Here is a 25,658-nt window from a genome sequence, read left to right on the forward strand (position 1 = left end):
ATGGTCAGTCTTCACGAGAGAGGACACATCCTATATTCCAGAACCCGAGGAGATCATAAATGGGGATCAGGATGAAAAGCTGGTCCAACTAGACGTAAGCCAAGAGGATTTCCTCCGACAGATAGACAGACTAAAGAGCGACAAATCACTGGGTCCGGACGGCATCCACCCAAGGGTACTCAAAGAGCTAAGGAATGAAATAGCGGAACCACTTCGCCAAATATACAACCTATCCTTAAAAACTGGGGAGATCCCGGAGGACTGGAAAATAGCAAATGTCACGCCCATCTTCAAGAAGGGTTCAAGGGGTGACCCGGGAAACTACAGGCCGGTGAGCTTGACCTCGGTTCTGGGAAAGATGATGGAAGCACTGGTCAAGGACAGAATATGTGACCATATAGAAAACAATGGACTGCTGAAAGCGAGCCAGCATGGCTTCTGCAAGGGAAGGTCGTGCCTCACAAACTTACAGTGCTTCTTTGAGGGGATAAACAGCCAGATAGATAAAGGGGAATCCATAGACATCATTTACCTTGACTTCCAAAAAGCCTTCAACAAGGTACCACACGAACGGCTGCTTAAGAAGCTGTGGAACCACGGTGTGCAAGGGGATGTCCATCGATGGATCAAACACTGGCTGACAGGCAGGAAACAGAGGGTTGGAGTAAAGGGCCATTACTCAGTAAAGGGCTATGGGTCACGAGCGGAGTTCCACAGGGGTCGGTGCTGGGACCGCTCCTGTTCAATATATTTATTAATGACCTGGAGGCGCGAACTAAATGTGAGGTTATCAAATTTGCGGATGACACCAAACTCTGCAGCAGGGTTAAAACCGCGGAAGACTGCGAAGATCTGCAAAAGGACCTAATGATACTCGAAGAGTGGGCAAAAAAGTGGCAAATGAGCTTTAACATAGAGAAATGCAAGGTCATGCATGTAGGGAAAAAGAACCCGATGTTCAACTACAAAATGAGGGGATCACTGCTAGGGGTAAGTAACCTTGAAAGAGACCTGGGGGTGATGGTAGACACAACATTGAAGGCGTCGGCACAGTGTACGACGGCCTCAAGGAAAGCAAACAAAATGTTGGGTATCATTAAGAAGGGTATCACGGCCAGGATGAAGGAAGTCATCGTGCCACTGTATCGTGCAATGGTGCGCCCACATCTGGAGTACTGTGTCCAGTACTGGTTGCCGTACCTCAAGAAGGACATGGCAGTACTTGAGGGAGTCCAGAGAAGAGCGACTAAACTGATAAAGGGTATGGAAAACTTCTCATATGCTGACAGGTTGAAAAAGCTGGGGCTATTCTCCCTGGAAAAGCGGAGACTTAGGGGAGACATGATAGAAACCTTCAAAATCCAGAGGGGCATATTCTTCACACTGTGGGGAACCACAAGTACAAGGGGGCACTCAGAGAAATTAAAAGGGGGCAGGTTTAGAACAAACACTAGGAAGTTCTTTTTTACCCAGAGGGTGGTGGACACATGGAACGCACTTCCGGAGGCGTGATAGGCCAAAGCACGTTACAAGGCTTCAAAGAAGGTTTGGATAGGTTCCTAGAAGATAAGGGAATTGAGGGGTACAGATAGGAGTGGAGGTAGGTTATAGGAATAGTCAGGGGCCACTGCACAGGTGATAGGCCTGATGGGCCGCCGTGGGAGCGGACCGCTGGGCGGGATGGACCTCTGGTCTGACCCAGTGGAGGCAACTTCTTATGTTCTTATGTTCTCAAAAGGCAGCCAATGCAGTCTAGCATAAAAAGGACTAACATGATCATACTTCTTAAGACCAAAGATTAAATGAACTGCTGCATTCTGAACTAATCAAAGCCTTAATAGAATCTTTTTTGGTAGCCCCAAATAAACAATATTACAATAATCCAGAGTTGACAGTACAGTAAACTGGACCAGCAACCGAAAGGACTCTAGATCAAAATATTTCTTAATGGTCCTCAATGTCCACAACATTGCATAGCTTTTTTTTAAATTAATGAATCCGTATACTTCTTAAAAGTTAAACTACGATCCAGAATTATTTTCAAATATGGCACTATCTCAAAACTTTGACCCTTCAATTGAATAGTTGTTTCCTGAATTTAATCGTTACGGCTAGCCAAAAAAAACCTTAGTTTTTTTGTTTTTGTTTAAATCTTTATTGATTTTCAAACTTTGATAGTGCAATACAATTGGTAAATCATAAATACTGCATAGAACGCACTAATAACTATACAATTATTACATTAAACAGTCATTTACTCCCATCCTCATCTTAATTATTAATACAATAATACATATGAAGTGATTACAATATTTTAACTCCTCAAAGTACATTTCCCTCCACCCACCCACCCTCCCTGGATGTGTAAAGAAATCTAATGAAAAAAAAAAAAAAAGAAAGATGACCCTTACTGTAATGCAACAAAAGTAGTCAATGGACTCCATACATCATTAGATATAACATCATCCAATGTCTGAATACCTGCCTACATCCAATTCTTCCAGGTGATCCTAGCACCACCTACTTGAATCTTGGAGTTTAACCATAAGGACTGCAGTAGATTTCATCAAAGGAACATCTGTTAGTTTATCAATAAATTTAATTGTTTTCCATGTATCCAATAAAATTATGTTGTCCTTAGCATATCTAGGTAGTCTGATACTTAATACATGAGATAGTCGCATAGGGGACATAATTTTCCATTCTAGATATAGCCAATCTGGAAGATGCTCCATGAGCTCAGGAAGGATCCAATACATACCCTGATACATTATATAGGCTTGATGATACCTATAAAAATTGGGAAAATTTACCCCACCCTCCACAATTGGTTTTTGTAAAGATACTAGAGGAATGTTCACATTTTTTCCAAGCCAAATAAATTTTGTCAGAATACTATTTAATTTTTTATAAAAGGACTCTGGAAAAAAAACTGGCAACATACCCATTTGGTAACAAACCACAGGCAAAATCATCATCTTAACAGTTTGTACTCTCCCCTACCAAGACAGATGTAATGGAGTCCAATGTTCACATATTTCTGTGACCTTATGCAATAAAGATTTTTCATTTACTTTCATTGTCTCTTCCAGTGTATTTTTTATCCAAATACCTAAATACTTTAGCCCTTCTACCTTCCAAAGAAAGGGGAATGAATCAAATAAACCTTTTGTACAATGTACATTAAGCGAAAGAACCTCTGATTTACTCCAATTTATCTTATATCCTGAAATTTTCCCAAATTTCTCTATCAACTCCAGTAAATGTGGAATGGTTGTTCCAGGATTCCTCAAATGAAGCATGTCATCTGCATAAGCAGAGACCTTGTATTCCTGACCTGCGTAAGGAATACCCTGGATCTCCTCTGTTACATAGCTAATAGCAAGGGTTCCAGTACAATGTCAAAAAGCAAAGGAGACAAAGGACATCCTTGTCTAACACCCCGCTCTGAAAAATTATTATTAATATACAATCTAGCAGCAGGGGAGCTATACAAAGTTTGAATCATTTGAATAAATCCAGAACAAATACCAAACCAATCCATTGCTTGATACATGAAGGTCCATTCTACACGATCAAAAGCTTTCTCTGCATCCAAGGACACAGAGAAGGCTAGATCGTTAATGTCTTTTGTTAAATTTAACATATGAAAAGCCAATCTGGTATTATTGGAAGAATGTCTCTGAGCAACAAACCCTGTTTGGTGCATACCAATGATATAAGGGAGAGCCTTGGCCAAGTGTAAAGCTAATAACTTAGCCAAAAGTTTCTACATTAATCAACGAAATAGGCCTGTAATTTGAAACCAACAAAGGATCTTTATTTTGGCTTCTGCAAAACAATAGTCAAAGATTCTGCCTAGTACCTGTAATACAACCTTTAGTCAGTTGAGCCTGATATAAATTTAATAAATGAGGTAATAGGGTACTTTGAAATGCCTTATAGAACTCTACAGTGAAACTGTAACCACCTGGAGTGGATCCAATTCTAAGGGACCCCAATGCTGTTTGTAATTCCTTTATTAATATAGGTGCAATAAGGGTTTTTTGTATATGCTCAGGAATTTTTGGTCCCTCAATTAATTTTAAAAACTCTAACCCATCTTTTTCTTTATTTGAATAAAGCTCAGAAGAATACAAAGACTTATAATAATTCAAAAATTGTTTTAAAATATTTTCAATTTTAGAATGAGTTTCCCCATTTTCATCTTTGATGGCCACAATTTTAACTTTGCTTTTTTTAGCTTTGAGATAATTAGACAACATTCTTCCCGCTTTATTCGAGTTTCCATAATACACAGCTTGTTGAGAAAATATCTCTTTCCTAGCCAGTTGAGATGAAATTTCATTATATTTATATTTAGCTCTTAAGAGAGCCTGGAGAGTAGTTTGCTCCCATTGTAAGGCCAATTGAGCTTCCAAATCTTTAATATTTTGTTCCAAATTTGAGAATTCTAATCTGTTTTTTCCTGGCATATGCTGAATATGAAATAATTTGTCCTCTCATGGTAGCTTTGACAGCATCCCATAATGTTTCTAATGAAACTTCCACAGAATCATTAATTTGAAAATATTTGTTCAATTTTAATTGAAATTCCTCAATAAAGCTAGAATCTGCAAGCAATGCATTATTAAACCTTCACACAGGTCTATTATATTCTTGTTCTCCAGCTCTAAATTCAATCCACACTCCACCATGATCTGATAGAATGATTGGATAAATGGTGGCCCTTATAAACTGTTGTGCAAATGAATCAGACACAAAAACATAATCTATACATGAAAAAGATTTATGAACATGGGAATAAAAGGAAAATTCCCGAGAATTATAATTTAGAATTCTCCATATATCCTTTAATCCAGTGGTTCCCAACCCTGTCCTGGGGGACCACTAGGCCAGTCAGGTTTTCAGGATAGCCCTAATGAATGGAGCAGATTTGCATGCCTGGCACCTCCATTATATGCAGATCGCTCTCATGCTTATTCATTAGGGTTATCCTGAAAACCTGACTGGCCTGGTGGTCCCCCAGGACAGGTTTGGGAACCACTGCTTTAATCCACAAGATTGAACCAAATTCTCCAATCCTAATGATTTCAAAATCCTATTAGTTTTTTATCCAAAATTCCATCCATAACAGCATTGAAGTCCCCTGCCACCACTAAATCAGAGGCAGCCAGTGGTAGAATCAACTGTTGAAGATCTTTAAAAAAATTCAATTTGATTTGAATTGGGAGCATATATGTTAATAAGCGTCAGAACCTGTTCCCCCAAGCTCATGCTAGTACCTGGACACCCACCGCCCTGAAGGATCATAAGAAAGTAATTTAAATGAAGCCATACACCTTTTGTTAATTAAAATAGCCACTCCAGCCTTCTTTCCTATCACAGGAGCAAAAAAACCAGTGCTTCACCCATCCTTTTTCCAACTTACTGGACGCTAAAGCATTCAAATGAGTCTCCTGGATGTAATAAATATCAGCGTCTTACTGTTTCAGGAAATTAATAATTTTCTTTCTCTTGACAGGATGATTGAGCCCATTGACATTTAATGAATATAATTTCTGCATAATGAATAATCTAACCAATGGGGACTTGAAAAATTTACTTCAGTATATTGTCACCTGCCGGGGCCTCTGTAAGATTAAGGAGGACCGCCGATAGGGGGTAGCACAACCCTGGCATGGCTCCCAAAGGGGGAGACCTCACTGGTGCCTCAATATCCTAGTCTTCGCTCAAATAAAGTACAGCGAGCCTAGTTGAATCAAAAATAATGTGTCAGGTTTACTTTATCGCCTAACACATAATCATTAGAAAACTCAAAATACAGACAAGGAATCATTAAAGTCCAATTTTCCCTGTTCAAAAAAAAAACACTAATAAAAGACTTTTGTCTTACACTCAGTTCTGTGTAAGCAGCGCAAGGCTGCTATCAGGTAAATTCACAGTCCCGGTTTTACTGCTCTCCCTGGATGGAAACACAGTCTCTGAAGAAACACATCAAAAATAGTCCCATAGGAAGTCCTTAAGAATTGCGCTTGCACCCTGGACTTTCAATTCAAGACAATCCGGTTTCTTCACCAGGTATTTACAGGTTCTATCATCAAGTAAACTTAAAACATGTAAAGCAAAAAAAAAAACTCTAGCCTCACCGCAGGCTCTTGTTCTTTCAGCACTAATTAGCTTACAGTCTTTCCCACTGCTGGGCCACAGAATTGTTGGATCCCCTTTCAATATCTAGCTTCAATAAGCTCCCTCTGAAACCCAACCCTTGGTTCTTCGGGGTTCCTACCCCAATTCTGTGAGTCCTTAGAACTTAGGTGGCTTAATTGGGAAACTGCTTCACAAGCCAGCAAACCTTCTCCAGTTCCTCTGAGCTTCTGCACAGCTGTAGTGTAGTGAGTTAATCAGGCTGCTGCAGCACTGCTCTGGGCTTGTCTTTACTCAAACAAAAACAATCAAAAATAGCTTTCCATTAATCTTTTCCCTTATTATTCTTATGCAGCTCCGTACCTGCAACCCTTAGTGGAAAGCTGCCAAGCCTACATCCATGGCTTCCTCCGTATCGGTCTCAGGCATGCCCCATTCATCCAGTTCCATGTTTTCCACCATACCCAGCTGCTCGGCTGGCTCTTGAGGCAGGGAATCCTCGCACTCCATAGGTTCTGGAGCGGGGTCTGGCCTTTTCCTGGCCCGGAGAACCTTCTCTGCCAGCTCCTGGTGTGCTTTCTCTCTTAATGCTCTGGAGAGCTGCTTAAGAGGCCTTTGGCCACGCCCTGCACTCAGTGTGTGTGTGTCTAGCTTGCGTGCTCTTGGGCTCCCCTCCAGGTTGCCGGGCAGAATACTACTGGGAACCTGGTTTAACCTCCTAGTGTGACTCAGGCTTCTCTTGGGTCGTGGAGCTAACTTATACTCTGGGCATTGCTCCGGCTCAGAAGGCTCAGGACAGGCAGCACGGTTTTCAGGATCTTCTTCCTGATCGTCCTTAGGCAGACTCTGGTCTCTACTACAGGATTGAGACCGGGGTTTCACTTTGACATGACCGTCGCATAGGGCGGAAATGTCACAATATCTAACCCTTATACATATCATATAAACAAAACACATCCTTATATCCCTGTAAAGAAAACCCTCCCTCCCCCTTTCCCTTATATAATACGAATGCCTGAAAGCACCCATTTAGATCAGGAGTTCAAAGCCCTTCCCCAGGCATCCCATATTACCTTTTAACAAAAATTCAACCTTCTTTCCCATTCAAATTATATTATATTCAACTCCACCTAAAAATTAAATTATTAATCTATATTAGTTTTAACGCTTAAAAACCCCCAATTTCATTTGATCTTATTATAATTCATACAATTAATATTAAATCAATATATTATAATGATATTTGTATAAATCCACATCTAAATCTTTATAATAGATCTACTCACATACCTCCCAAAACTTATAAACAGAATTTCTTTTGAACTACTAACATTTAAGCTTCCAAATAATTCTGTAAATTTTCCCCTATAGCAAAAACCATTTAATCATTTATTGACTATCCTCTAACTAATCTATCCTATCACATATACACACATCCATTTAGAATTCATTCACCACCATCTTTATTTAACATTATATTTCCATGAAAATTATATATAATCAGATCATCCAGCCTATATCATCTCTCTTCCAATTCATCCCTTACAATCATACTTTATCCCACCTTACTCTGTATAGATTCTTTGTAATCTATTATAACTAAAACAATCCAACAGATCCAAGATGACCGCGAGTGGCTGAATTTTGGAAGCGTTCCTCAGATGCTCGGGAAATATTGAAAATTACCTTGTTAGTTTCTTCAGTTTGACTGAATGAGTGTTCTTCATGCCGAAAAGGAGGGGGAGAAGTGCTGCAGGAGCCTCGCGGCGCCCTGAAAATCCCCCAACGATTACTATCGAGCAAATGTTGAATCGGCTTCAGAGGGAGTCAACGGCATCAGGGAATCGCCCGTTGGAACCGGCGACGCAGAGTGACGTCGCTAAAGGGATCCCTGGGCTGGAGGTCATGCTCAGCCCTGATGCAAGAGACACTCCTCGTCAGCCACAGCGCACCAGCTCACCACGGGAACCAGGCCTGTCCGAAGAGATAGGGTCTGCTATCTGGGAGGCTCTTTCATCAGTGAGCCTAGAGACAGATATCCCCCAAGACTTTTTGAGTCTTGGAAGAGATACAGAAGCGCTGGGAACATCGGAGAAGAGAGAGGAAAAACAAGACAAACAAACTACATCTTTGGAAGGTGAGAATGGGTCCTTTGTGGTTAAAAAACCCACTGAAATCACTATGGAGTCTCTTTGGGATTTAGTAATAAAATTGGGAAACACTTTGACTCCACAAATTAGAGAAATGGAAAAGAAGATATGCAAACAAGAACAAGAATTAAATAAAATACAAGTGGATATGACCTTAATTAAAACAAAGTTGGGAAAAAATGAAATTGAAATAACTAAGGTTAAACAGGTACAAGAAACAGTGGTCAAAAATTGTGTGAACATTAGGCGGAAGCTAGAAATGATTGAAAATGGCCAGCGAACCAATAATTTAAGATTTCTAAATTTTCCTAGGGTTTTATCTATGACACCCAGGGAAATGTTAAAGAAACACTTTTTGGAAGTTTTCTCAGTTTCTGAGGAACTAATTCCGCCTTTCTCCCAAGTATATTACTTGCCTTTTAGAAAAATGGAACAGCAATTGGGTAATCAAAAACAGCAGGAACCACAAATGGATATCTCCACTTTATTGGAAACTTCTAGAAAGGATTTGGTCACACCAGCAACATTGTTAGCTACTGTTGCTTTAGCACCAGATAAGAATTGGATTATGAAGATGTTCTTTAAAAATAGAACTAAAGAGTTCCTGGGACAAAAAGTACAGATTTTTCCAGACGTTACCAAAGAGACTCAAAAACGGAGAAGGAAGTTCTTGTTATTAAAACCAGGAGTAATTTCAGTAGGGGGAAAGTTTTTTCTTAGATTTCCCTGTAAATGTATTGTTCTTCATGGTTTAGATAAATATGTTTTCTTTGAACCAATGCAACTAACAAATTTTGTGGCTTTGAAACGTCTTGAGAAAGAAGGAACAACTGGAATAATAACTGACTCATGATTAGAATACTCCCTCCACTTCAGCCACTTTGTCTTGCTTATTATTGGTCATTTTTTTCCCCTTTTTAATTGGTAAATGTCACTCTTTGAAAGTTTTGGATCCAATAATTGGGGACTATAGATTGCTTAAGTGTAAGAGATTATGTTATATGTTTTCTTATTATTATTTATGTTAAGGATTACAATCTTACTGTACAAGATATAATGCTTGATAATTTTTTTGTAAAATGATAAATAAATAATTTTTAAAAATCCCATTTTTAATAACTGTATTTATTTGTATTAAAAAGTTTAGTTGGAAACCCCTATATTCCCCAACAGGTTACCAAATTAAAAATCTATCATAACATCATCTAACTTCATCATCCATATAAACCATCTTCTTTCTTATTCCCTGTATCATTGTTATATTATTTCACTCTCCATACATACCCTTTTTAACCTTAAATTTAGCACAGTTTTGCAAGGTCTCAGCCAGGCTCCATTTGAACTTCTGAAGGAAGTGTCCTCGATGGTTCTGACACTCAAAATGTTTTTTCTGGTGGCTCTTACCTCAGCGAGAAGGGTCTCAGAGTTGCAAGCCTTTTGCTTGCAAAGAGCATTTCCTCAAATATACTGAAGCTGGAGTTTCTTTATGCACCATTCTATTCTTTTTGCTGAAGATTTTGACATTCCATTTCAATCAGGAAGTCAGATTGCTGGCTTTCCAGTCCACAGGTTCCAAGAAAAAGCACCGGATTCTGAAGAAGTTGGACATTAAAAGAGTGCTTCTCCAATATCTGGCCATTGTTTTTCATGCTAAATGTGGTGCACCCATTTCCAAGGCCACAATTTCCAGATGGATCAGTAGGGCCATTTTATCAGCATATATTGTTTGTAGGAAATAGTCCCTTGCTTCCATAACAGTGCATTCGACTAGAAGCATGGCTTCATTGTGAGCAGACCAGGCAGTCTCCCCTGAGGAGATATCTAAAGTTACGCCTTGGTCATCTCTACAAAGATTTTCCAGGTTTTTATGGCAAGGGAGAACTCTTCCTTATGGGTTTTCAATATTACAAGCTGGCACAATGGTCCCACCCTTGATTTCTGGGACTGCTTTTGTACATCTCGCTTGTCCAGAATGACACACCAATTGCACTATAAAAAGAGAATAGGTTCTTACCATAATAATATCTTTTGTACTAGATAGGCTTGTTATTCTGAACTCCTGTCATGTCATTATTTCTGCATCTGCCTACTATCTCACTCAGAGGAGGATTCTCAAAACTTACCGTGCATTTAATGATAGCACTAAACCATCATTAAATGCATGCATTTTACCACTCTATTACACAGGTCAATACATCATTTTCATCAGAGTTAAAGTTGGGTGGGTTTTGTAGTATTTTTCATGCTGATTTCAAATCTTTGTTTAGTTTTTTACTAGCACGTCACATTTTTATGATGAGGCTCATTATATATAATTAGAAACGTATAAGGAGTGTTAACAACAGTTATCTTTGGGTTTTTTAATGTTACAGACATTATTTACGGTGATCAATATCAATCTTTATCATGCCAAGACATTGTACTAATCATCCAGAATAGTTTCTGTTACATCTGTGGTTCATTCACAACGAAAGCACAATGTTGCTCAATTACCGTAGATCTGAAGAAGGTATACAAATTGAACTTTGGATGTCCACTGGGTGACCGGGATAAGTCTTGGGCTCCATATATCATCTATACCAGTTGTTTCAACGAACTTCGTGACTGGCGCAATCAACTAAAGACAGCGATGTCATTTACAATCCCAATGATATGGAGGGAACTGTTTGAACATATTAAAAATTGCTACTTTTGCCTTGTGAATACAAATGGATTCTTACCTAAACCTAAGCATAAAATTATATATCTTACTCTGGATTCTGCTATTAGGCTTGTTCCTCATGATGACTCACTGCCTGTCCCTGTCCCTCCACAAGATGCATTTGCTTTTGTGGAACATGATGAGGAATGTGAGGATGATGCAGCAGCTGGTCACAATCTAGAATTATCTGATCCTGATATGAATGATGAAGATTCAGAACCAGAGACCTTTATACAAGCTGAGCTCAATGATCTTATTTGTGATCTTTAAATCTTTCAAAAGAAAAAGCAGAACTTCTTGCCTCAAGGCCTAAGCAAAAGCACATGCATGCAAAAGATGCTAATATAACTCATTACAGAAAAAGGAATCATAACAACATTCTTGTAAATGGCTTGTGCTTTTATCATGACATCAACGGGCTCTTCAACAGTTTGTCACAAGTGCATTGTCAAGATGGATGGTGTCTCTTCATTGATTCTTCACTGAGAAGCTTGAAGGCAGTATTACTGCACAACGGAAATTCCAAACCAAGTATGCCAATTGCCCATTCTGCTCATCTAAAGAAGTCTTATGAGAATATGACGAATATACTAGAAGCAGTTATAAAACACACCAGTGGAACATCTGTGTTGATCTGAAGGTCTTTGGCATGGTAATGGGAATGCAAGGAAGATTCACTAAATACTGCTGTTTTCTGTGCTTGTGGGATAGCAGATCTACAGCTGAACATTATGTCACGCGTGTCTGGCAGCTGAGAGATACCTATAACCCAGGAACAAGCAATGTGAAATTTATGTAATTGGTGGATCCTCATAAAATATTTCTTCCACCTCTTCATAAGAACCTGGTAAAGGCCATGGGTAAAGCAAACTCACCAGGTTTTCAATATCTTGTTAAGAAATTTCCAAAAATCAGCACTGCAAAACTGAAGGAATGGATATTTATAGGCCCACAGATCAAGTCCGTTATGCAAGATGAAGATTTTAAGCAATCACTATCAGCAGCTGAGCTTGAAGCTTGGGAGGCATTCAAGAGGTTAGTGGAAAACTTTCTGGGCAACCATAAGTTTCCTTCATACAAGGAAGGAGTTCGGACTCTCCTTGACTCATATCAGAAACTTGTTGCATGTCATTGAAATTACACTTTTTGCACTCACATCTTGACTTTTTTCTGGAAAATCTTGGTATGGTGGTTGACAAGCAAGGAGAATGTTTTCACCAGGACATTGTTAATGGAGCATTGTTACCAAGGTTTCTGGAATGAGAGTATGATGGCCAACTACTGCTAGATGTTGTGCCATGACAATCCAGACACAACTTGCAAAAGGAAATCATACTCTAAGCAATTTTTGAAGAAATATTGGTTGCTAAGTGACACAATCCAGTATAATTACGCTATGCTGTGTGTTTATTTAACTTTGGACAGAAGGTACTGAAACATTTGCTTAAGTTGATGCTGCAATTCTTAAAACCCTATATGCTAAAACGCTATAAACTAACATTAGTCATAACTTTAAAAGTTTACGTGACTGAAAAAAACTAATAACAGATCGGAAATCAGCATGAAAAACTGATTTAGAAAAAGTGTGTTGTCAGATGATTCCAAAAATTTTTTTTGTTGCCTTGTCTTATCAAAATAGCTCACTTTGGTGTTTTCTGGCAAATATAGTACAAGATCATTAATATTAAAACTATATTATAATGTAGTATAAGGAGGTCAAGATTATTAAAATGTGCTCCCCAGGCGATTCCCCAAAGGGAACGCTCCTCCATTTACTTGGAATCGCGGACTCTATAAGAGTGATTGAGCATTGTTTCTATAAGAGTGATTGAGCATTGGAACAAGCTTCCAGTGCAGGTAATCGAGGCATGCAGCATCTCAGACTTCAAGAAAAAATGGGATACCTATGTGGGATCCCTACGAGGGTCATGCCAAGAGATAGGGTCACTAGGGTATAGACTTGAAAGAGCGGGTCAGTAGAGTGGAAGTATAATTACAATCATACTTAAGGGGGTCATTAGACTTAATAGGGAGGGTCAATAGGGTGGGCAGACTTGATGGGCTGTAGCCCTTATCTGCCGTCATCTTTCTATGTTTCTATGATATTTAACGGCAGGGTCTGAGCTGTAATAGCCTTACTTTTTCGTCAGTGCCTGAGCACTAATTGGCTCAGGCACTGACATGAAAATAAAGCTCAGACCTGCCACTACAAATAGTCTCGAATCTCTCCCCCCTGCAGTGCCCAAAAGCAAGCCTGGTAGTCATTAGGCCCCCCTACCATTGCCACCCCCTCCAATGATCCTCCCCCAACTTAATGATAAGATTGATAGGGCAGGAGTAATGCTTACTCCCTCCTACTACAGCAGGGGTAGGGAACTCCAGTCCTCGAGAGCCATATTCCAGTCGGGTTTTCAGGATTTCCCTAATGAATATGCATGAGATCTATTTGCATGCACTGCTTTCAATGCATATTCATTGGGGAAATCCTGAAAACCCGACTGGAATTTGGCTCTCGAGGACCAGAGTTCCCTATCCCTGCACTATAGGGTTAACCCTTTCAGGACCATAAGGATCGTAGGCCAATTTTTGTGGTTTTGACGACATTTTTATGGTAAAAAGGGCTTGCAGATGCCAAAAAATTGATTTTTTTTGTGAAATATCATTATTTTTATTTAAAAAAATCACACTTCTGGCTTATGGACAGTGTGGCAAGTGAATCTTCTCGTCAATCTAGCAACAACGCTAATGAATGAATGTCGGAACCAGTTTGTTTACATAAAGGCAGTATCATATGGAATCCGTACATATCAAATTTAGAACTGTAGACTATCCCAATCAAAATTTATAGGATTTTAAAGTTATGGGACAAATATGTCCCTTGGTCCTGAAAGGGTTAAGGACCCCCCTGACAGCCCCCTCATACCTTTTCTTTGAAGTCCAGCAGGAGGAATGCCTACTCTTTCCTGCTTCAGAGTCAGGGACCCCTGATACCCCCCCACCATGCAAGCCTGGTGGTCTAATGGACTTTCCCCCCTCTAACACCCCCGTACCTTTTTTCTGAAGATTGGCAGACGAGATACTTACTCTTGCTGGCAGGTCCACCTCTTCAAAATGGCAAGCCTTCCCTTTCCTAGTACATCCTGGGATGCACTGGGGAGAGGCCAAAGGCTCTGATTGTCCCAGGTGCCTAAGACCCCTCCTTTGGGAGGGGCCTAAGGCCTGGGGCAATCAGGTCCCCTTAGGCTGGGATGGGGAAGGCTCACCATTTAGAGGAGATGGACCTGTTGGAAGCAACCTTCCTTGTATTCTTTGGAAAAGAGGTACAGGGGTGTTGGGGTGGGGAGGGACAGCTCACTAGACTACCAGGCTTGCATGGTTAGGGTTGTGGGAAGGTTGGGGGTCCCTGACCTTGAGGCAGGAGGGAGTGGGCAGCTCTCCTGTTGGTCTTTGAAGGAAAGATACAAAGAGGGGTTGGAGGGGGGATGGCCCACTAAACCACCAGGCTTGCAAGGTGGGGGGATGTCAGGAGGGAGTCCCTCCTGCTGATCACAAAAAAGTACCCTGATGGGGGGGGGGAAGGGGAATTCCAGCTTTGGTGGGAGGAGGCCTTTTTCTATAGGCACAGCAATCTGACTTCCTGATTGACATGGAATGTCAACATCTTCAGCAAAAAGAATAAAATGGTGTGTAAAGAAACTCCAGGCACATACAACAGCTTTGCCCATAAAAAAGCAGCCCCTGTTCTCCCTGCTTGCCAGGCACAGTTCCTCGCCCCCTTTTACTGGCAATTTTCTACACACATAGCATGCATATAGTTTGCATGCTATTGTGCTGAAAATCACCTGTAAAACAAAAATCGCTCCCACCATGATATTTTTTACCATGGTGTTGGAGCTTAAAGAATTCGGTCCTCAGAATGTTCATATTCAAAACTGTCAGTTGGATTCCAGTCAGGCCTTTAGGGTATGAAGAATAGCCTATTGTTAGAACACTTTGGGGTATTGTTTGCGTACCATGAATGTTTGTTTGGCATGATTCACTATTTTGAATGTTCAATGTTAACATGTTTGTTATGATTTCAAAGCAGAACCCTCTGGTTCTTCGGGAAGTTTCCCCATACCCCTATTTCATATCTGTTTCTAGATGAGGCTATTGCCTGCTTGGAACTAACTGTAGGGGGGCAGCAGAGCTTTCTGTGATATAGGAATTAAAAAAACTGAGTAGATTCCTTCTGCACAGCTCATGGGCACTGGGATATAACCCACTTGTCCAGAATGACACACCTATGTACTAGAAAAGATATTAACAAGGTAAGAACCTAATCTCTTTTTATCAGATGCTGAAATGTTGTATGTGCAGATCTCTAGCTTCTGAAAAAGTGACCATGCCTCAGTATAATACAGTGAAATACTAGATAGAAGAATGTTGTTTTTGTAGACTATTATCTTATGTTCTGCTATTTGCTTTTCTTACAATCATAACTACAAATTGTTGACATCAACAGCTTGAGAGCTGTAGCTATAGTTATGAAATGAAGCCTTTCTCTCTTTTAACATGTATTTTATTTAAAAATATCTGTCTTGTTGGAATACAGTTATATGCATAGTTATACTAGTTTAACCTACTTCCTTGGCATTGTCTAGATCTGATAACATTTTTTTTTTTTTTTACTTCTCTTTAATGGTATACATGATTTGCTTAGCCAAATCAGGTGAAAAAACATCAAGAGACCTTTCACTTTGCAAAACATCACAAAAATCCTTAAGAAAATCTTGTTTCAATTACTTTTGCATTGCAGATCCCAAAATGTAAAACAAGACTAAGTTCTTAATCTTATTTTCTTAGGGTACTGCTGGTGCTTTAGGGCCCCCAGGTGATCATGGTAAAGTTGGATCCTATGGAGCAAAGGTGGGTAACAGTGCTGGGTAGTAACTACTTACAGTAGCAAAATTAAGTAGCTAGTTACTTTATTTTAGTAACTACTAACAAAATTTACATGTTACTTTTGCATTACTGTTTACATAGCATGCAGAACAATTGATGAATTTCCATTCGTGCTGCTATTTTATTCAACTCATTTTTCTTGCCTCACCACAGTGCATTATAGTGCCTACCCATGCACCAGCTAAACATGGTAACATCCAGCCAAATGTGCTCTACTGAACTGAAAAAAATTGCTTCATAAAGAACTGGACTGTTTTTGCATACTTAAGGGACTAATTTGCAAACTTATTTGCATGTACTGTTATTAGTAATAAAAAGGGTCTCTGAAGTTACTAAAAGGTCCTAAACACTGGAAAGAGAACCCCAAAGAAAAGAGGGAGTTCACACACACACACTTCCAAAAGGAAGCCTCCAAGAAGGACTACTGTAGACATAAGAGATAAAAAGTAGGCAGTGACAAAGACCTGTGAACTGGAAAGCACCGTTTCAGAGTCCTGGGAAACTGGGACTCTCTGGGTGACCCTTGAGTGGATGAATGCTGTCTGCAGTCTAACCCTAAACACACTTCTTGCATTGTGGCCCAACATATAGGGTACCTTATGCCAATAACTCATACACGGACATGCATTTTCATAAAAATAATATTTATTCAATTTATGTCAAAATAAAACTTGAGGCTTAAATTAGAATTAAATTGCCAATTAATTATATGCATTACATGCATTTTCATAAATCATAACTCCATAAACATTCTGTGTGTGAGGGGGGAGTCTTTCCCAAGGATTAAGTGGCTAAGTAGTCCTTATGGAGAGTGGTTCTCCCCCCCCCCCAGATCAGAGGCTGGGGGCTTGCTTATATACTTTTGCAATGACTGGTGACATGTCACTTCAGTCTTTCATGCTCTTAAAAGGTGGGACTTTTTTAGACAAAGACATTCCTTAGGCTTTTACAGATAACAGGCTTAAAGAAGAGTTTTACAAAGTATATAAGTTAAATATATATTTCTATTACAATAATTTCTAAAATATTCCAAATGTGTATTTAGAATTATATAAAATCATCTGATAATATATTCTTAAAAGAACTTCTTAGCTTAGTGTAATAAAGCTGACAATTTACTAAAGGCCAGGAAATATGCATTACTGTAGATAGAAAATAAGGGGCTCATAATCGAAAGAGAAAAATGTCCAAAAAACGTCCTAAGTTGGCACTTGGACAAACATTATCCAAATACGTCCAAGTGCCGATAATAAAAACAGGTTTTGGACATATTTCTAAACAACCTAGGCCTTCATAGTGCCGCTGAATGACCAAAGCTAAATGGGGAGTTTCAGGAAGAGGGTCGAGGGCGGGAGTTGGGCGGGATGTGGGCCGGCTTAGACTTAGTCGTACAGCATGTATAACTGAAAGTTATACAGCCCAAGATCGACAGAACTTGGACGTTGTGACTTAGACCATGTAAAATATGGTCTAAGTCACAAAACCCACCCAAAGTCACCAGATAAGCACTGCAAACACATAAAACAGACCCCCAAACTACCCCAGTGATCACCGACCCCCCCCCCCCACACTCATAAAAATATTAATCACACCTTTAAAATTCAGCCTCCAGACCATCATCACCTGGTAGCCTGGCATAGGAAAGCCTAGTCATCCAGCACAGAGGCAGCTTAAGCCATCTTGAGGGTGGGTTAGGGACTCATGGAGAGGAGGACCCATGCCCATAAGCCCCTGTAATCACTGCATTGATACTTAAACATGTGCATTCCCTTATACACCCCAAACCCTTTTTTTACTGGCATATAAGTGGCTCCTGCAGCCATAAGAGCTATTAGGGTGGTAGATAAGTGGGTCTAGGGGATTCTGGAGGTGGTTTGGGGGGCTCACCATGACCTATAAGGGAGCTGTAGTGAGGAAAAGACATGGCACCCTTTTTGTGAAGTTCACAGCAGTGCCATGTAAGGTACCCCACTATTTAGATGCCATGTCTGGGTATTCAGTCTATCACTTTACAGACCCCTCCCATGTCCAACAGGGCTTGTTCTAGGCGTTTTTGACTTCAACGAAAAGTTGGATGAAAATGTGGTATAAAGATGGACGATTTAGCGGCTTGGACGATTAGATCAGCAGGACATATAGTTAGACGATTTTCGAAACAAAAAAAATTTTGGACATATTTTTCAAAAATGTGTCCTAGGCTGTTTTTTACTTTGGACGACTTGCGACTTAGACGAAAATAGACTTAGACCTCCCTTTCGATTATGCCCCTCCACATGTTTTACTAAGCCACTTTGGTTTTGTCTAGTATCCCTGATTTTTAATCTGTTTTTATGTAAATTTTATATTGTACACCGCTTAGAAACCTGATTAAGATGTTTAAAAATTTTTTTAATAAACTTGAAACTTGAAAACTTGAAACTTGAAACTCTTCTAGATTGACCATCAACTCTGTCAGTTTCCTGTCTTCATTTCCTGTGTATAGCTGTTGGCTTCTGGTATGTTATGTATATCCTCTTCGGTAAATACAGATGCAAAACATGTGTTCAGTTTGTCGGCGATGGCTTTGTCCTCCTGTAGGCAGGTGGGAATCAGATGAAAGGAACAGGTGGTGGGTTTGGTGGAGAAGAGAAGAGCAGGTGAGCAGTTTCCTCTTCCGTGAGTTCAGAAAAGGAGGAAAAGGTGACAGGGGTTGTTGAAGGGAAGTTGGCAGAGTGGACAGCTGGAAGGGGAGGTGGGGGAGGGACTTGGTTGAGAATTCAAGGTGGATCTTGTGAATCTTGTTATAGAAGAACTCTGCCCTCATCTGGGGGAAGTGAGGGGATAGGTGATGGGGGTACTTTAAGTAGAAAGTTGAGTGTGGCAAAGAGACAGTGAGGGTTGGCACTAAGAGAGTTAGGTAAATGGTTGTAATATTCTTGTTTGGCAAGCGAGAGGGTAGATTGGGAGGACGTCAGCATGAATTTGAAGTGTATGAAGTCAGCATGTGTGCAGGATTTAAGCCAAAGACATTCAGTAGCTCAGGCACAGGAGCACAGGTACAGATGTTGGGGGTTAACCAGGGCTAGGGTTTGGCACATCTTACAAGCTACTAAAACTTTTATCCTAAATGCCTGCCTGAAAAGATAAAGTTCTATGAAAGAATCCCAGTGAGATTGTGGTAGAAGAAGGGGTTGATATTTATGAGATGGTGAGAATAGGAGTCCAGCACCACCTCCATGACCATCTGGATGAGGTATGTATGAGAAAAGGTACCCTCCATGACACAGGGCGGCAGCTGAAGCAGAGTCTTCAGGGCAAATCCAAGTTTCAGTTAGTGCTAGCAGGTGGAGCATTCTAGAGATAAAGAAGTCATGGATGAAGGTAAGTTTGTTGGAGATAGAGTGGGCATTCATAGGGCGCATGAGAAAGGGGGGAGGAGAGGACCAGAAATAAGATTGGTGGCGGTGTGATCCCCATAAGCATTCTGAGGGCTCATTAAGAGGATCAGGATTAGGATTGATGTCCCCAAAAGACAGCAAGAGGAGTAGGAGAATACGAGTAAGTGTGGGAGAGACATAGAGGCTACGCCTTGGTCGAGATGCATACTGGTAGAGTGGGGATATCTGAATGAGAGGAAGAAAGTGTAGTAGTTTTAGGGCTGAGATAAGATGGGGACAAGAGGGAGGGTGAGATGGTAAAGTTGAAAAGTGAATGGCATGGTTTGGGGGGTTAAGAGGTTTAGGATGGGGAGAGGAGATGGGAAAAGTCAGTAGAAGCGAGAGGAATTGGTATACAGGAATTATTGGGGAGGGTAAGGAGTGAGAAGTAAGTGCCTTTTAATTGGACAGTGAGAGTTGTCTTGGATATGATGGTGCAAGATAGATCAGTGGTGGTAAGTGTCATAAGATTAAAAAGGAGAGTAAATTGATAATGTAAACTCACCAGGAAGAATCCATATGCAACAGGCAGGGGTCATGCAAGTGCCACAGGAAAACAATGAATGAATGAATGAATGGAGCTAAAATGGACCTTTTAACTACTGCTTCATGAGGCAGGAAGAGGGACTTTGGCATAGGGTAATCTGGTTTGGTGATTGTTTTTTAGATCAGGAAGAATTTTCAATCCAAGATATTTAAGACCATCAGCTTTCCACTGAAAGGGGAAACCATCCACTGGTCTTTTGGTAGTATGTACATTAAAAGGCATTATTTCTGACTTTGACCAATTTGTTTTGTATCCAGAAGAGGTACAAAATGAATCAATAAGTTTAAATAAAAATGGAATAGTGTCTTCTGGTTTGGACATTAATATAATTCTAAATAGCCAATTCTAAAGAGATAAATAAATAATTAAAATCATATAAACAAGCATGTGCAAAGAAATCATTATAACCTAAAAACTTCAAAAAGAAAATTCAAAAGAAAACAATAAATGTCATATTAATGGGCAAGACTCTTTTTTGTCCATATATTTATATTTTGACCTTTAATGTAAATGTATTTAATCATATTTATGTATTTTTAGAGCGATTCACATGTATATGGTATAAATTTGTTATGATTTTATATACCTCTATGTACTCATATATTATTTGATTGGATGCACTTTTTATTTGGATTACATTTTTTTTTTTCTATCTCTTCACCATTATATAAACTCCTGATGCAGACACTCAAGCCGAAACAGAGGCCCATGTTGAATCAGTGAAGTGAATTAGAGAATAAAGCTGCTTCAGAATTCAGTTTTTTTGTCATCTCCAATTTTAACACTAGGGGTGGGGAAGGTGTTTCTTGGTTTTATAGTCCTTGTTTTTCTTTGTAGGGAGAACCTGGAGATCCTGGAATCAAAGGACCAGATGGACCACTAGGACCTCGAGGAGAGACGGTAAGACTTTCTTCACTTCTTGTTTTTCATGATTTTCAGTTCTTATTAAGATTTTATATATAGTAGATGTGGTGCAGTGATATAAAGGCAAATTGTTCAACCTTCCTCTTCACAAACCCAGCTCCATGAAAGACCTAACCTCAAAGAACACAATAGTCTCACCAACTAGGCTATAGTCTAAATCCCTCACCAAAGTAGTTATGCAAATAAGTATCTCTGAGGTAGGCAATTTACTGTATCTCTGTTGTAAATAATGTACCTCTGATGTATATAAATTGGTGTATCTCTGATGTTTATACCTACTGTACCTCAAACTTATACTACTCTTTCCTGTTTCACCATAACCTCAGCTCCAATGTTCTATACCAACTGTAATGTGACTGCACTGCTTTTTCCCTTTATGTCTTGTTGATATTATCTCGACCATCCTGTGTATGTACTCTTGTAACCCATTTTGGGCTCTTTTGGGAGGACAGGCTAAATAAGTAAATAAATAATGCTAATTAACGATTGGATCATATCATTGAATAAATTCTAACTGGCTGCATGAAAGATATTCAACCCTTTGCTTTATCTTTTTATGGCTCTATTGTACATAAGATCCTAACTCTGAAACTGGAATGTAACATCAAGGTTAGATACTGCCTTTGGATTTTCCTAGGGAAGCTCATATATTATCTGATCACAGATGTTACAGAGCAACAGCCCAAAACTATTTATTAGAGCTCACGATTCAGATAATCTTATGCAAAGTAAAAAAAAAAAAAATTCAGTCTTTTTTTTTTTTAATCTTTATTAATTTTCAAATATTAACAGTGCAACACACAGGTATAAGAACATATAACAAGTCAAGAAAAGCACATTCAACTTACAGATATTCAAAATTAATCATTTTATCCCACCCACCCATTGATTAATCAATAACACAAATGTATATACTCTTTCAATAACCTACACATATTTAAAATAATACAATAGTACAATCCCTCCTCCCTCCCTCCCACCCTGGATGTGTAATTCAGTCTTTATGGTGTCATTTAGCATAGTGGAGTTGGAAATGGCTAAGCAAGTTTGTGATAGAAAAAAATGAAGTTGGGAATGGTTAGGGGTGATTATTGAAGAAGGTATAGGGCTTCCCACCTACTTACCCAGGACTTTAACTCTGAAACCTTTCCATACATATATGAAAATGTTCAAATATATTGTAAAGCAGTAATGCCATCTGAAATATAAGTCTATATTAATAACCAAGCTTGCAACACTTCTCAACTGCCTCACTCTATGTCGACCAACTGTAATGCATATGTATATATAAACAACCAAATCTGTAACTCCTCTAGTACGTTCCATTCCATGTATGATAACTTGTAATGAAACAACAAGGCAAGCAAAGAATCCAACGTGGAACAAAAGAAGATTGGAAGACAATTAGGAGATTCAAATCAGGTTTATTCAAGGTGTTCCCAAGAACCATGCCCGATGCATTTCGCCAAACAAGGCTTGTCAATGCTAACAGAAAACCATGTCTTTCATACATACAGAACACAGATACACTCTCACCCAGTATGGAATAAGTAATCACAAACTAAAAATTGAAATATATAGATAAAGGTTAAACTGACCCATCAAGAAGCCAAACTGCAAACAGTGAAACACCACAGAAACAATGACAAGTAGCCCCCTAATACTCTGCACAATATAAATATAGCAGATATAAATTTGAAAAAACTCCACTTTACCACTTTACAAATTAACAAATAGAAATAAAAATTGAAAATAAGACTATACCATTTTATTAGACTAATCCACTTTTCAATTAACTTTCAGAGACTCCTTCAGGTCAATATATTATACTGCTGTTATATTATACTGTCCTGACCTGAGCAAGGGGGTTTTGGTCTCTGATAGTTAGTAAAAAAAAAATGTATTAAAATTAGTCCAATAAAAAGATTACTTTATTTTCTGTTTATAAAAGTTTTATCAATACAACTACAATACTATTGTATTCTAAAGCAACAAAAAAAATTTGTACCTTTTGTCATTTCTGCTTTAATCATCTTGTTTTCACTCTCTTCTTTCTAGCCAGCATCTGTCCTCTCTCTCTTCCATGCAGCATCAGGCCCTTTCATCCAGCCTCTGCCCTCTCTGCCCCTTCCATCCACTGTCCACCCTCTCCCAGTTCCATATGACATCTTCCCTTTTTCTATGCTCCTTCCATAAACTGTCTATCCTATGCCCCCTTCTCTCCTTTGTACATGATTCATTTCAGCTCTGCCACCTCTCCATTTTTCTCTGTTACCACCCCTCCCCTATGCTCTGGCATCTCTCTCTTCTCGTTTCTTCCCTTCCCACCCCATGGTCTGGCATCTCTGTCTCCTTCCCTTCCCTGATTCCCTGGCATCTCTCTCCTTTCCTTTTCTTCCATCTCTCCCTCCTGCTCCATGCAGTGACATCTCCTTCCTTTCCCCCTTCCTTTTCCTTTGGTCTGGCATACCTTCCTCCTTCCCTTCATGCCCTGGCATCTCTTCCTCCCTCCTTCTCTTCCCTCCATGCCCTGGCATCTCTTCCTCCCTCTCTTCCCTCCATGCCCTGGCATCTCTTTTCATTCCTTCCTTTCTCTGCCTCCCTTCCATATCTTCCTTCTCCATCTCTCTCTCCCTCCTGTTGGGTGCAGCAATTCCCTTTCCCTCTGCTCCCTTTCCTCCTTCTGTCACCCCATCTCTAGTCGGCAGTGCAGCCCCTAAGCGGGTGCTCCAAGGCCTGGCGTCATGAACTTCTTCAGGCAGCAGCATTCACAATTCGCTGCTGTTGCCGACTTTGGCACTTCTTCTTTGCCAGGTCCTGCCTTTGTGGAAACAGGAAGTAGGCAGGACCCAGCAGAGAGAAAGGCCCGAAGCTGGCGACAGCAGCAAATTGTAAACGCTGCTACTGCCCAAAGAAGTTAAAGATGCCAGGCCTTGGAAGCACCCAGGGCAAACTGTTTCTCCCTTGCCCACCTGATAGCCAAAATGTTCCTTTTCAGAGGGGCCCTGACATGGCAGCCGTTCACACAAGCTGCTAACGGCAGCCCCAAAGTTTTCCTTGTGTTTCCAACAGGGCAGATCGCCGCAGAAGGAAAGTTTCGGGGCAGCTGCCGGCAGTATGTGAGAATGACTGTTGGGGCCCCTCTGAAAAGGAAAATTTAGCTGTTTAATAAAGATTGAAAAGGTGAGAGGAAGTTCAGACCAGGGGGCCCCCTGGATCTGTGGGGCCCAGGGCAGTTGCCCTGTTTTCTTCCCCCTAATGCCAGCCCTGGGGCTCTCCTGACAATTTCGGGCCCTAGCCATGTACCTACTGGGCCTACCCTTTAATCTGGCCGTGTGTCCATGACCTCAAACTCTGCTGCTTTAGAATCTCCAGAAGTGGGAAACACCTCCCGACTTAGAGAATGACATGGTGACTGTGACCCATGGCTAGCCATGGGTAACCCACCGAAATGGGGAGAAAAAAACTGCTCGCCATGGGTATGGGGACAAGGCCACTCACCGCCCCCTGGAGCGGTGAATGGTCTTGTACCCACACTAAAGTATCTGCTGTGTTGCTTCCCTTCCCATCGCGATCGTGCACTCACTCACTCCCGCCGTTGACATAAAATCAATAAAACCCATCCGGGCATCTCTTCTTCATCTAGCCACCTCCCTCCCTTCCCCCCACCTTCGTGGGCACTCTTCAGACTTTTCTTTCTGAAGTGACTGGATGTGTTAAACCATTCTCACAAGTTCTGCGCGACTGCTTCAAAGCTTCTCCTCTGATGCACTTCCTGTTTCTGCCTGGGTGGCTTGCATCAGAGGAGAAGCTTTGGAGCAGTCGTGTGGGACTTGTGAAAGAAAGAAGAGATAAAGTCTGAAGAGCGCCCGCAAAGATGAGGGGAAGGGAGGGAGGTAGCCTGACAAAGGGAAGAGGTTGAGTGGCATGAAGGGAAGTGGAGGGAGAGGGGGGGAGCAGATGCTGGTTGGAAGGGGGAGTGAGAGAGAGGAGCAGACGCTGAAAGTAGAGAGAGAGGGAGCAGACACTAGAAGGAAGTGGGAAGGAGAGAAAGGGGAGCAGACACTGGATGGGAGAGGATAAAGAGGGGAGCAGAATCTGGAAGGGAGAGGCGAGAGAGAGCACATGCTGGATGGAAGGATGGGATAATGAAAAAGGCACATGCTAGATTGGGATAAAAGGACAGATTTAGTGAGATAGTGGAAGGGGTGAGGGAAAGAAGTGGTAAGCTGTAGGTAGACATAATGGAAGGGAAATTGAGGAATGGAAGTAAGGTAGACAAGAGGTAGAAAACAAATTGACAAGGAAGAGCAGAAAAGGAAGGGAAAGGGAAAAAAGAGAAAGAAATACCAGAACATTGGGGGAGGGGGGAGGAGATAGATACCAGATCTGAACTAAACTAACTAAACTAAACTAAAGCTTAACTTTGTATATCGAGTCATCATTCTGGGAAGGCTCGACTCGGTTTACAGCAATTAAATAAACAGGGAATGATTTACAAATGATAAATAGAAGATAATAGCAAAATTTCAAAAGAATTAATTTTCAAAATTTTTGGCAGAGTAGTTTTTAAAGATTTATGTAAAAATTTAAATGAACTGGAACTCCTTAAAAAAAAGGGAAATCATTCCAGAGTTGAGAGTTTAAAGACCAATGAATCACTGAAGATCTTGACTCCTTTAATCCCTTTTTTAGAAGGAAGAGAGAGTTTAAATTGTTGGATACCTCTTGCAAAGAGAATTTTAAAAGAAATACAAGCGCATTTAAATTGAATTCTAAAATAAACCAGGAGCCAATGAAGACTCTGAAGCAAAGGGGTCACATGGTCA

The 25,658-nt window shown here is 40.3% G+C and overlaps 1 protein-coding gene across 7 annotated transcripts in view; it reads left to right on the forward strand.

Annotated features, from left to right (window-relative positions):
- Positions 1 to 25,658, forward strand: part of COL6A3 (collagen type VI alpha 3 chain) — a 1,265,605-nt gene that overhangs the window by 619,447 nt on the left and 620,500 nt on the right. For all 7 annotated transcript variants that reach the window (XM_033946673.1, XM_033946674.1, XM_033946675.1 and 4 more), the window contains 2 exons: positions 15,844 to 15,906; positions 20,743 to 20,805. In XM_033946673.1, the coding sequence (XP_033802564.1) occupies positions 15,844 to 15,906; positions 20,743 to 20,805 (126 nt within the window). The remainder of the gene's footprint in view (positions 1 to 15,843; positions 15,907 to 20,742; positions 20,806 to 25,658) is intronic.

Source organism: Geotrypetes seraphini, chromosome 5, assembly GCF_902459505.1.
Source record: "Geotrypetes seraphini chromosome 5, aGeoSer1.1, whole genome shotgun sequence".
NCBI classification, from domain to species: domain Eukaryota; kingdom Metazoa; phylum Chordata; class Amphibia; order Gymnophiona; family Dermophiidae; genus Geotrypetes; species Geotrypetes seraphini.